The sequence below is a fragment of the Nicrophorus vespilloides genome, unplaced genomic scaffold, assembly GCF_001412225.1.
Source record: "Nicrophorus vespilloides isolate i.1.1-1 unplaced genomic scaffold, Nicve_v1.0, whole genome shotgun sequence".
Taxonomy (NCBI): Eukaryota; Metazoa; Arthropoda; class Insecta; order Coleoptera; family Silphidae; genus Nicrophorus; species Nicrophorus vespilloides.
Genome location: NW_017095997.1, coordinates 28,181 through 42,237, shown reverse-complemented (window position 1 = coordinate 42,237; position 14,057 = coordinate 28,181). Strand labels below are relative to the sequence as shown.

General features: G+C 30.0%; 2 protein-coding genes across 3 annotated transcripts; both read right to left on the bottom strand.

Annotated features, from left to right (window-relative positions):
• Positions 1–335: 335 nt before the first annotated feature.
• On the bottom strand, positions 336–958 carry LOC108569101 (cuticle protein 3-like). The gene is made up of 2 exons (XM_017930520.1): positions 950–958; positions 336–884 (listed from the first exon to the last, which is right to left on the bottom strand). The coding sequence occupies exons 1-2, from the start codon at positions 956–958 to the stop codon at positions 336–338; spliced, it is 558 nt and encodes a 185-aa protein (XP_017786009.1).
• A 6,369-nt stretch (positions 959–7,327) lies between these two features.
• On the bottom strand, positions 7,328–11,132 carry LOC108569102 (pupal cuticle protein 20-like). Of its 2 annotated transcripts, none has more exons than XM_017930521.1 (3): positions 11,111–11,132; positions 7,820–8,197; positions 7,328–7,764 (listed from the first exon to the last, which is right to left on the bottom strand). In XM_017930521.1, the coding sequence occupies exons 1-3, from the start codon at positions 11,117–11,119 to the stop codon at positions 7,345–7,347; spliced, it is 807 nt and encodes a 268-aa protein (XP_017786010.1). In that variant the 5' UTR covers positions 11,120–11,132; the 3' UTR covers positions 7,328–7,344. The 2 variants fall into 2 exon arrangements, with proteins under 2 accessions (XP_017786010.1, XP_017786011.1); XM_017930522.1 differs by lacking the exon at positions 11,111–11,132 and adding an exon at positions 9,702–9,859.
• Positions 11,133–14,057: the final 2,925 nt, after the last annotated feature.

The window sequence follows — 14,057 nt, the reverse complement described above, 5'->3', positions numbered from 1 at the left end:
ATGCATCTTTTGGATTCAATGTATGTATTATAGTTTTCGAGTAAATCAATGAAATGTAAAAACACTGCTTTTTCGAGCATTTGTCAACTTTTATCGCGTATTACAGCAATATGGATAAGAGCACAGGAATGTATCTCCCTAGGGAGGCGTGCCTCACAGTTTGAAAAACGCTGGATTAGCCAATAAAAACAATGCATTATTTAATATAAAATGTTTTTTTTTATTATGTTATGTTATTTCACACTTAAATTATATACAAAGAAACAAAAATTTTCAACGGGATTTCGACAAAAAAAAAACAAAAAACAAATTCAATGAAGACTATTTTTTTTTTCTTAATATCCTGGATGAGTTCCACCTGCAGCGTTCTGCTGAGCGTTGTTGTACTGCTGATGAGGAGCAGGCTCTGGATGGTACTGTCCATCGTCGACGATGCCGCGCGCTTCATCCGCCCTGTTCTGTTCCAAAGCCTTCAGGATCTCTTCTGGAATCGGTGGCGGTGTTGGCAGATGGTTTCCGACGGGAACGAAACCGTTCTCGTCGGCGGTGTAACTGATCGAGAACTGCTGACCATCGGGAGCGGTGAAGGCGAATCCTCCTTGGGCGGTCGGAGAGTCGGCATCCTTGAGGTACCCGTGCTCCTGGGCGGAGGTGCCATCTCCCGTCTCGTAAGCGTACTTGTAACCACCCTCGCCGTCGTTGCTGTTCTCCAACCTCAGGATGGGAACGTCGTTGTTAGCGTTCGGAATTCCGTTATAGTTGTTGCCATGTTGATTGTTGTTGTTGACATTGTTGTTATTGGCGTTGCTATTGTAACCGGGAGGTCCGTATTGGCTGCTCGGCGGTTCCGCGAACGCCAATCCAACCAAGGCGAAGACTATGAACTTGTAAAAAGAAAAAATTAAATAAATTTGAAAAACTATTGAAAAAAACACACAAATGCACTTACTTGTTTCATTGTTGCGATGCTGTAGATCTGGAGTGATCAGAAGATGTGATGATGTGCAGATGAGGACCGCTCCAATTTATATCCAAACTCCCACCTAAAAAAAAAATAAATAATAATTTCTGCTCGAAATTTCGCTCCAAACCATCTCTCTTTTTCTTCGAAACTTCTTTTCACCTACACGCACCCATATTATTCCTCTCTTCTTCATTGTTACCGGTGCTTCTGCAGAGGCACAAGGTTGCAATTAGCAAATCGATTTATATAAATATACTCTTGCAATTAAACGCGAGAAAGACCTCGAATTCTTTCAACAATTTTTACTTTAACCAAAACCAGAATGCATTTCCATTTAATTTATAAATAGAACGTTCAAAAAATAATCTTCGAACACTTTTACTTCGTATTTTATATTGTTTGTTTAATTAATTAATTTGTAATTTGTGGAAAGGAATGTGTTCTCATACATGTGAGAGATGATGAGCACAATTGAACTTTCTTCGAATATCCTATTTGAAACGCGGAAAGTCGTAATAGTTGGACAGATGATGATTGCATTTGAGAAGACATTATTAACCGATTGACATTTCGCAAAATTAAGATTATTGTTGCAAAAAAAGGAAATAAAAGTGTTGAATAAGATGTGAGACGATGTAAGTTGATTGTCTACCTTAAACGTATCTTGAAAAAAAAGAAACAACTTAAGAATTGATGAAAATTCAATAATTAAGATTGAAAAATAAGAAAATTAATGAAGAACTTTATCAAATCTTGTATGAAACGAAATAATTCTTATGTGACTGCAATGCAATGGAAAATGTTGCAAATAAACACATATTAAAAAGTACTCAAATATATAATTAGTATAAGTGTATGTGAAGACACTGAATTTTCAAGTATATTCAATTTTAACTGTACATTACAAAAAAAAAGTTGATACAAATTTGACTGCCGATTACAAGAAATTAGTAATAATTACAAATTTCACAATAAACACAGATTAAAGCGTAGATATCTAAGATTAATTAGAGTAATCAATCATGTAATTAGTGTAAGAGGTTCTTGAGTTATACAACAAAATGTGAAGACACTGGATTTTCGAGTATTAAAAAAAACGTTTATTCAAGTTTGATTTCAGATTTCAGGAAACAAGTAATAGTTACAATTCTAAAAATAAACTCATATTAAAGCCTGTATATCTAGGATTAAGTAGAGTACTCATACTTGTAATTAGTGTAAGTGGTTGTCGAGTTATACAACAATTATAACAGCATATTACAAAAAAAAATCAAATTTGACTGCCGGTTACAAGAAATTAGTAATAGTTACATATCTGACAATAAGCACATATTAAAGCGAGGATATCTGAGATTAAGTAAAGTACTCAAACTTGTAATTATTGTAAGTGTTTGTCGAGTTATACAACAAAATGTGAAGACAGGATTTTCGTGTATTAAAAAAAAGTTTATTCAAGTTTGATTTCAGATTTCAAAAAACAAGTAATAGTTACAATTCTGAAAATAAACTCATATTAAAGTCTGTATATCTAGGATTAAGTAGAGTACTCTTACTTGTAATTAGTGTAAGTGGTTGTCGAGTTATACAACAATTATAACAGCATATTACAAAAAAAAATCAAATTTGACTGCCGATTACAAGAAATTAGTAATAGTTACATATCTGACAATAAGCACATATTAAAGCGAGGATATCTGAGATTAAGTAATGTACTCATACTTGTAATTAGTGTAAGTGTTTATCGAGTTATACAACAAAATATGAAGACACGATTTTCGAGTGCGATAAAACGTTTATTCAAATATGATTACAGATTACAAGAAAATGGCAACAGTTATAATTCTGGCAATATGCACATATTAAAGAATAGATATCTGACATTAATTACTGTACTCAAACAAGTAATTAGTGTCAATGGTTGTCCAGTTATACAACAAAACCTAAAAAAACGTTTTCCAATTTAACTGCTTGGATATTTGCTCAAATTTTAATCAAATTTCACCTCATAAAAGAAATGTTCATTTGATGCATAATTAAAAGCTGAGTATAATTAGCTATTACGTTTACAGTTATTTAAGATCCATTCGTGCCATTATAAAACAAGACGCAATTAACAAGTGTTTCCTCAAATTTCGTCCTGGTAATTGTCGTCACATCAATTATTATCACACGTAACACATCATCACTTTTTTCCCGTATATTTCGGTCATAGTTTCATCAAATTCATTGCAAAATATTGTAGAAAAAAACCTCTTCATATTGTTATTATTTATTTTTTATAATCATCGTGACCCAAAGAATGATGAGAGATACGATCTAAATTTTCGTGGTTCCCACGTCTTCGGCGAGATGCGTCTGACCTTGCTTCAGATTTCCGTGCACTTTTTCTCTTTCGCTTCCCAAAGAGCCGATGGAAAGGTCAGAGGTGTATCAATTGAACGGCATTAGTTTTGTACACGCGAAGCAAGAAAGAAAAAACCAATTCACAGGCCAATTATTATTGGTTTTTTTTTTATAATAATATTTTACGTAATCAAAACTTGTCTCTCGATTATTATTAAAATTATCTAAATCGCACGGAAATTGGGTAAAAAAATATCTATAAAACTTTTCGTTACGAAATTTGGATCATTTATTCGAAAACCGGAGCAATCAAACAAAAAAAAATTGGACATTAATTGATAATCGGTCGCATCCTGTCTGGAATCATTCTCGGATATATCCAAATTCTTCTCTTTCTCCTCTTGCATAAAAGACACATTTTCTAATCTCGTCCGCAACGAGAAACTCCACAAGATTAAGATCTTTTTGCGTTGTGAATGGACCACGAAATTTTTGGCGTGTTGCGTGGACGAGAAGAAAGTGCAGTCAGTACGCAAATGTAAATGTAAATGTGTTACTTGTTAGACTTGAGCAATTCGTTCTAATCATCTTCGGGTCTGTCTGAAAGAATCGAAAAACTTGTCTGGCGTTTCGTAACTTTAACCTGATTGAGATCCAACGAACACACAATTAGCCTAGATGAACAATCTTTTCAATCGATTTCAAGGTTTCTCTTACTTTTATATCTTAAATTTATTACGTTTATTTGGGATCAATTTTGTTTGGGAAGCATTCAATGCGTGAACTTTGTTAAGAGAACTTCTTCAAATTTTATAAAAGTTTTTTGTTTTAACAACGAATTTCAAGAAATCTGTAAGAGACACAATAATAACTTTATACTCTTTTCATTCCTTATAGTTTTATCTTTAATTTGCATATTTAAAATTAATTTAATCATTTTTCCTTCATGAGATCTTAATGAAAATGTAAGGTCACTTTTATTACCTCTTTTTTCATATCGAATTATAAGATATATGTAAGAAACACAATAATAAGACTATGCTCATTTTATTCTCTGTAATTTTAGCATTAAATTGAGCATAAAATATTATAAATGTCTTTCGTGGTTCTAAAGATATAGACAAAAAAGTAAAACACAAATTTTCATGATTATTACTACGATTTTAATAGTGAATTATAAGAAATCTGTCAGAGACACAACAATAACTTTATATTCTTTTCATTCTTTACACTTTTATCTTTAATTTGCATATTTAAAATTAATTTAATCATTTTTCCTTCATGAGATCTTAATGAAAATGTAAAGTCACTTTTATTACCTCTTTTTTGATATCGAATTATAAGATATATGTAAGAGTCACAATATTAAGACTATACTCATTTTATTCTGTATAGTTTTAGCATTAAATTGAGCATTAAATATTATAAATGACTTTCCTGGTTTTGGAGATATAGATAAAAAAGTAAAACACAAATTTCCATGATTATTACTACGATTTTAATAGTGAATTATAAGAAATCTATAAGAGACACAACAATAACTTTATACTTATTTTATTCTTTATACTTTTATCTTTAATTTACTTATTTTGTATTGATATTATCTTTATTTGTTCTCAAGATGTAAATGGAAATGTAAGGACACTGCTTTTTGTACATTTAACATTTTGTTACTTCATTTTTGATAAAGAAATACATCATAATAGTTTAAGAGATATAATAATAAGGCTATACTCATTTCATTCTCTGTAGTTTTCACTTTAAATTGAGCATTCATTATTATAAGTAGCTTTCGTGGTTGTTGAAATATTGACGAAAAAGTAAAAACATAGATGTTCATTACTACGAATTTAATTGCGAATTACAAGAAATCTGTTAGAAACACAGTAATAACTTTTTACTCATTTCATTCCATACAGTTTTATCTTTAATTTTCATATTTTATATTGATATTATCTTTCATTGTTCACGAAATATAAATGAAAATGTAAGAACTAATTTTTGTACATTTAAAATTTTGATACTTCACTTTTGATAACGAATTACCATATATTTGTTAACAAACACAATAATAAGACTATAATCATTTTATTCCCTGTAGTTTTCACTTTAAATTGAGCATTCAATATAATAAATAGCTTTCGTGCTTGTAGAGATATAGAACAAAAAGTATAAAAAAACAGATTTTTATGTTCATTACTTCGATTCTAAATTACAAGAAATCTCAAAGAAATACAATAATAAGACTATACTCGTTGTATTCCCTATAGTTTTTGCTTTAAATAGAGTATTCAATATTATAAATAGCTTTAGTGGCTATGGAGATATAGATGAAAAAGCAAAGACATAGTTTTTCATGTTAATCAATACGATATTAACAATTACAAGAAATCTGCAAGAGATGCAACAATGAATCTACACTAATTTTATTCTTTGCATTATTAAATTTAAAATATGTGCTTAATATTATTAACTTTTAAATATATGTTTAATTTTGAAAAATGAATTAGCGATTGTAGAGATTGTAGAGATATAGATTAAGAAGTAAAAAAAAACAGATTTTCATGTTCATTACTTCGATACTAAATTACAAGAAATATCAAAGAGACACAATAATAGGACTATACTCGTTGTATTCCCTATAGTTTTTACTTTAAATAGAGTATTCAATATTATAAATAGCTTTAGTGGTTATTGAGATATAGACGAAAAAGCAAAGACATAGTTTTTCATGTTAATCATTACGATATTAACGGTTACAAGAAATCTGCAAGAGATGCAACAATGAATCTACACTCATTTTATTCTTTGCATTATTAACTTTCAAATATGTGTTTAATTTTGAAAATGGAATTAGTGATTGTAGAGATATAGATTAAGAAGTAAAAAAACAGATTTTCATGTTCATAACTTCGATTCTAAATTACAAGAAATCTTAAAGAAATACAATAACAAGACTATAATCATTGTATTCCCTATAGTTTTTATTTTAAATAAAGTATTCAATATTATAAATAGCTTTAGTGGTTATGGAGATATAGACGAAAAAGCAAAGACATAGTTTTTCATGTTAATCATTACGATATTAACGATTACAAGAAATCTGCAAGAGATGCAACAATGAATCTACACTCATTTTATTCTTTGCATTATTAACTTTCAAATATGTGTTTAACTTTGAAAATGGAATTAGTGATTGTAGAGATATCGATTAAGAAGTAAAAAAACGTTTTTTAATTAAAATTTAATTACCTCAAATTTGATAATTAATTATACAAAAACTGTAACAAACTCAATAATTAAACCATATTTATTTAATTCCTTGTAGTATAAGCTTTAAAATGCGTTTTTAATAATAAAAAATCGAATCCACGATTGTGGAGATACAGACGAAATTAATTGCATTAAGTTTGGTAGCTAATTCCAAGAAACTTATAAAAGATAGAATATTGTATCAATGTTCATTCTATTCCTTATAATTTCGTCTTTAATTCGTGTCTTCGTTGTAATTCGTGGTAATCGACAAATGTGTTGAATAAGTGAGTGTGTTGTTACACTGCCTCAATTAACGTGTTGCAAAACAGAATTGCGTAAGAGATGTTTAGGATTTGCTTCGGTTAGGTGAATATGTAATCACTGAAGATGAGCGAAGAGGTCCGAATGTTGCTGATGCTGCGAGCTAATCGTCTCCCAAAAGGAAGAAAAAAGAAAAAAAGCAAATTGAGATGAGCAAATGTAATGGTATATAACAAGAAGGCTCTTTCTCTTCTTCAGTTTGTTGGGTAACAAGTAACGTCTTCCTCATGAATGGAAATCAATAGAACGCTCATTATAATTATTATTATCATCTAATATAACTTTTATTTGCTTTCATAAATATTAATTCACATTATTATAATTATCATTATACATACGGAAGCGTCATAGCATTTAATTATTATTATTATTTATATATAAATAGTATCAAAGTAAAAGTAATAAACGTATCTTTTTTTTTTTGTAATAAATTTGTACCACAGATCAAGAATCAGCCACTATTAATAATTATACCCGGTTTGTGGATTGAAGGAGCCGCTGCCTGGACGAGGTCCACCGAAAGAAGGTCTTCCGCCACCGCCTCCTCCGATTCCACCGCCACCGCCGCCGCTTCCACCGCTTCCTCCTCCTCCACCACCTCCGCCGCCGCCTCCTGATGGACGGTACTGACCATCATCTCCGCCGCCGCCTCCTCCTCCTCCATAACCTCCTCCACCGCCACCTCTCGCTTCTTCAGCTAAGTTCTGCTCGATGGATCTCAAAATCGCTTCGGGGATCGGTGGAGGCGTCGGAAGATGCGCTCCCTGCGGCCTGAATCCGTTCTCATCGGCCGTGTATTGCACGGCATATTGTTGTCCGTCTGGGCCGGTGTAAGAGAAAGATCCTGTTGCCGATTGGGCTTCGTTCTGCGATCCGGCGTTCTACAAATCGAATCATTAACAAATCTACTCGAATCTTATCCAAAAACGATCTCACCTTCAACGCTCCTTGTTCTTGCGCTTTGATTCCGTTTCCTGTTTCGTACGCGTAACTGTACGATCCGTCGCCGTTGTTCTCGTTGTCGTAACGCAGGATCGGGATGTTCGCTCCGCCACCTCCGCCGCCGCCTCCTTGATAACTACCGCCTCCGCCGCCTCCTCCACCTCCTGGGAACCTACCACCGCCTCCGCCGCCGCCTCCCGGGAATCTACCGCCTCCTCCTCCGCCGCCGCCGCCTCCGCCTGGGAATCGACTGGGAGCACCGCCGAATCCCGGACCGTTGTATCCACCGGAACCGCCAGCACCTGCGGGTGGTAAGTAGGTGTTGTCCAACCTTGCGCTGAAGGCGGCACCGAAGAGCATTAACACTGCCACCTTAAAAACAAAACAACAAACTTTGAGAACGAATTACAAGAAATCTATAAGAGACACAATCATAAGCTTGGAATCATATTAATCCTTATAGATTTATCTTTAAAATGTGTTTTCAATAACAAAAATAGCATTCCTAGTTGTTGACATATAGATGAAAATGTATAAACACTGCATTTCAAGTTGATAAAACAGGATTATCTAGATACATATGAAATAGTAAAAACACTGCTTTTCGCAACTTTAACAATGAATTACAAGAAATCAGTACATTAATGAATCTAGATTCATTTTATTCTCTATAGTTTTAACTTAAAAATGTGTTTTCAATAACAAAAGTAGCTTACATGGTTATTAAGATACAGATGAAAAAGTAAAAACACTGCTTTTTGAAAGATTCAAATTTGATTACTTCAAGTTTAACAATGAATTACAAGAAATCTATAAGAACCACAACAATAAGACTACACTTACATTATTCCCCATAGTTTTAACTTTAAAATGTGTATTCGATATCGAAAAGAGTAAACAGGATTATCTAGATACATATGAAATAGTAAAAACACTGCTTTTTGCAACTTTAACAATGAATTACAAGAAATCAGTAAGAGATACAATAATGAATCTAGATTCATTTTATTGTCTATAGTTTTAACTTTAAAATGTGTTTCCAAGAACCAAAATAGCTTACATGATTATTGAGATACAGATGAAAAAGTAAAAACATTGCGTTTCAAAAGGTTAAAATTTGATTACTTCAAGTTTATAAATGAATTACAAGAAATCAGTAAGAGACACAATAATGAATTTAGATTCATTTTATTCTCTATAGTTTTAACATTAAAATGTGTTTACAATATGAAAAGTAGCTTACATGGTTATTGAGATACAGATTAAAAAGTAAAAACACTGCTTTTTGAAAGATTCAAATTTGATTACTTCAAGTTTAACAATGAATTACAAGAAATCAATAAGAGACACAATAATGAATCTAGATCTATTTTATTCTCTATAGTTTTAACTTTAAAATGTGTTTTCAATATCAAAAGTAGCTTACATGGTTATTGAGTTACAGATGAAAAAGTAAAAACACTGCATTTCAAAAAGTTAAAATTTGATTACTTCAAGTTTAACAATGAATTACAAGATATCAGTAAGAGACACCATAATGAATCTAAATTCATTTTATTCTCTATAGTTTTAACTTCAAATTGAGTATTCAATATCGAAAATAGCAAACATGGTTATCGAGATAGCAAAAACGTTGCAACAAAGCGTTAAAATTTGATTACTTCAAGTTTGATAATGAATTATTAGAAATCAGTAAGAGATACAATAATAAACTTATATTCATATTATTCCTTATGATTTCAGCTTTAAAATGTGTATTCAATATCGAATATAGCTTTCATGGTTATCTAGATATAGATGCAAACATAAAAAGAAACAAAATTCTTCAATATATTTTGTTTTAAAACCAAGAAAAAAAAATTCAATTAACACTCACCATTTAATCTTTAATCGTTTCAAATTTAGTACATTTACATTAATGAAATGCAAAACTTTGAATCTGATGTTTAATTTTCTTACAATTTTGCAAATTACATAACGAAACAAAGTTCATCACGAAACCATAAGGAGACGCGGATGTTATATATTAAATCTCGTTTGACAGTTGCGGGGAAAACAAATGAATAATTGTAGCCTCCCCCCACTAACGGATTAAAACAAACGCGAAGCGATGTTTGGTTACATGAGCGCGCGGCTTTCATGGATAATATTTCGGATTATGTAAAATCTAATTGAGCAGAAAAGAGCAGAGAGTTTGAGAGCTGGAGGCTCGAGTGAAAGGGATGGAACACAATGGTTATGTACACTCGAAAAGAAAAGAAATTAGATGGATGTTCGACAGAAATTGAAATACACCGGAAGAAATTGAAGCGAACAAGAACAAACATGGGAAAAATTGTTATTGAGTCACGAATTTCTTAGCAAATGTATGTATATGTAGTTATTTGAGTCAAAAAACAATTGAATTCACAAGAAAATTAACTTACTTGATTTTGTTTTTTGTTTTTCTCAATCCAGGCAAATAGAAATTAGTTATGAAAAAGCGCACTCTAGAATTTCTTAGCAAACAATTGAATTCATAAGAAAATTAACTTACTTGATTTTTTTTTCTGTTTTCAATCAAACAAATGAAAGCGAATAGAAATTAGTTACGAAAAACTACGTTTTAATTAAAAATTGTAAAATTTGATGAGTTTATTTTTTAGAAATATTACCAAATAGAGAATGTATTTTTTTTTCTTATTGTTTTCATCGCTTAAATCTCTCAAACTCATTAAGCTGTGACCTTAATTGGTTTGGGATGACGATGGACGGTATTCAAATGTTTAAATTCACCCAAGCAACGAAAAACAAACACACACAAAAAAAACAATCGAAGAAGAAGAAGAAAAAACAATCGAAGGCAAATAATAATGGCTTCCGTTTCCTTAAGAGAAAAATCTCTCACACGCTCCACAAAATATGGAGCAAATATTTTGAAACTTTATTTACAATTAATTATAATTAATCTCTTGTGAATATTCAAATACACTTTGTCTAGAATCAATCTTGTAACGTGTGTGAAAAATATGATAAATTTTGATAAATTATTATAATTAGTAAAACAACTGAATATATTTTGACACATTTTTTGACAGGTAACCAAAAAAAAAATGACAGTTATCATTTTTCAAGTTGAAAAACAAAGAAATTTCAAAATTTTTGTAATTTTTTTTTGACAATTTTCAATATATATTGTGATTAGTTGTAATCTATAAACTAATTGTTAGTTATATTCTTAATTATCACTAAGTTTAAAGCTGATGTTAAAGTTTGCGATTATTATTGAGAGCTGAGAGTACTTACAAATTTCATATTGCTGTTGTGATTTGTGTAGGGAAAATGATGCGATTATGCAGTGGATGCATATGATTTATATAGTCCGAGATGCGGCCGAGATGATGCACCCAGAGTGCGGCGAAAACCCCACCAGAAGAGAAGAACAGGGGGAGAGAGAGAAAGAAGCGTAAGAAGAGAGGGCGCCGTTCCAATTCGAGGATGAGCCTCGGCATTTCGAACCGGAGGAATTTCAAAAGCTGATCCAGATCATCCCAATCATCATCATCATCATCATCATAAGCAAGGCCTTTCTGCTCTCTTCATCTCTTCTCGCAATTAACACATTACTATTATCATTACCATTACTCGTTTCTTTTCTACGTCGAATCGAATCGTTTGCACATCGCATGCAAATAATTAATAATTTATTATAAACACATGCTCTCCTCAAAATGCAACGCGTGTGTGGAAATCCTGATTATTGGGTCTTCTTTGAGATCTGAAATCTTCAGATTTACGCAATTTTTCATCGACGTATGATGCAAAAATCAATTTTTCTTCTTATAAAATTGAAACATTCAACCATCTGTTGTCTTTCACAACTTTAACATCGATATTTTATCCCTTTCTTCGATAAATTCCAAAAAAACGTCTTTGCAATCATGTTATTATAATAATTTGAACACAAATTTACAACAAAAACTTATGAAATTCATACACATAATTAAAAACTCATTAAATTTTCAACATATCTTACAAATAATTACTTCAAAATAGTTTTCTTTAAGATTTTTATGTTTCAATGTTATGTTTCTTACCATGAATGAATGAAGTTTTGTCATTAAATGATGAATGAAATACGTTATTTTTTTTAAAATTGGTAATTCTTTACAGTTTTCAATGATTTAGTAAATACATTTCAAATAACTAAACTTTCTTTAAAGTTAAACACAATTTCTTGATTTTTTCTCATTTTATGCAATTAATATACAAAATATTTAGTATTTTCTCAATTTTTTTTAATTTTAAACTTCAATTTTCGTCCTTATTAACTGTAATTAACTATAATTTGATATCCCGAAGTTTTTTTTTATTCAAATTTTTTACAAATTTATTTCACTAGTTTTTGTTTATAAAAAAATGTATGATTTGATAAATTTATTACGATTTTTTTTAAATATTTTTGTTAATATCAATAGTAAAATGATTAATTTATGTAATATAACAATTTTGAGTTAATTAACTTAAAAATATTAAAAAAAATCTAAAATTTATTTGAACTTTTTTTGAAATTAAAATTTTCTCTAAATTAAAAAGCGCACAACTGAAAATCTCTTTATAACACGAAAATAATAATATACACACATGATTACCTATAGATTTAGCTTCAATTATCCTATTAATTGATGTATTTTTATTGATTTAATTTTCTTAAAAAAAATATAATTTAATGTTTTCTAATTATTAAATTATTGATAAATTTATTACGAATTTCTCAAACATTATTGACAAATTTATTACGAATTTTTTAAACATTTTTGTTAATATTAATAATAAAATGATTAATCTATATAATAGAACAACTTTTAGTTAATTTTATACTTTAAAACTATAAAAAAAAAATCAACAAAAATTATAAAATTTATTTATTTTTTTTAAATTAAAATTTTCTCTAAATTAAAAATTGCACAACTCGAAATCTCTTTATAACATGAAAATAATAATATACATATATGATTCCTTATACTTTTAGCTTCAATTATCAATTTAATTGGATCATTTTCATTGATTAATTTCCTTTTAAAAAACCATTTTTCTGATTGATGTTAATTATTATTAAATTTTCCAATTTGAGATGTAAAAATTGATTGGATCTTTATGTATCACACGATTCTAATAAACATGAACCAAATTTAGTAAAGATCGGGTTTTAACGGTCGCATTGATATTTGAACCAGGAAGGACGATACAAATCAGCGGCGCTTTCGATCTCGTTGTTTCTTCTCTGTTCATTATTATTTCATTGAACTATCGGAATTCCGAGCGCAATTCTCCGATCTATATGAAATCCACCTTTTTCCTACGCATCTACAAGTCAATGCCAAGAAAAACAAAAGCCAACAAACAACCAATAATAATGATCCCAGATTAATTACGAAAATCATGAAAACATCTTCATTAATTCTATAATTTATTAGTTGACGAATCAAACGTCTTTTGCATATCGTAAATTTACTAATTAATTGAGTTTTAGAATGATTTCATCTCGATTTAATTAGTAAATTTCGTGTGAATTTACGTTCCTACACATTTTTATTAGTTATTATTATTATAATTAGAGAATATTGAAGGAGATGGAGTTTATTTATTGACTTTAATTAGAATTTCGAGTGTTTATTATTAAAATTTAAAGGTGTTATTTTCGTAGTTGGATGAAAGTGTAATTGTCGGTGATTTATGTAATTTTGCACGGAGTGTGCGATTCGAGGTGGGGTTTAATTATTTGCCAACTTGGATCCATCCACTATATATAAATCAGGTGCTGCGGCGACAGGTGAAGAGTTCTTCTTTGAGTTGCTTTCAAGAACGAATGTAGTAAAGAATATTTTATATATTTCCATGCAAATTTATTAATTTCTTTAATTCCTTATTTGTTTAAGTTTAATTTGCAAAAGTTTACGAGTAAAACGTTTTACAATCTATTAAATATATCTTTTGGTTTGGGCAATAAAACGTTTTAACAAGTCGTTACTTTAAAAGTAATTAAATTTTGAAATGTCAATACTAAAGTTTATAATCGATTTAATTGAAGAACTTAAATACGCACGCAATCTGCAAATTAATGTAGTTTATAAACAATTCGTTTAGTTTTAAGTAGAATATTTGTATTTTGAAATATCTTTATTGGTTCATGAAATATTTACTGAAATGTAAAGTTGTTGCTTTCTAATGAATTACAACAATTTTCTTTAAA

Coding starts and splice junctions, on each gene's coding strand:
- LOC108569102 (XM_017930521.1), bottom strand. Junction 7,765..7,819: donor AAGAACAAGGAGCGTTGAAG/GTGAGATCGTTT, acceptor TTCGATTTGTAG/AACGCCGGATCGCAGAACGA.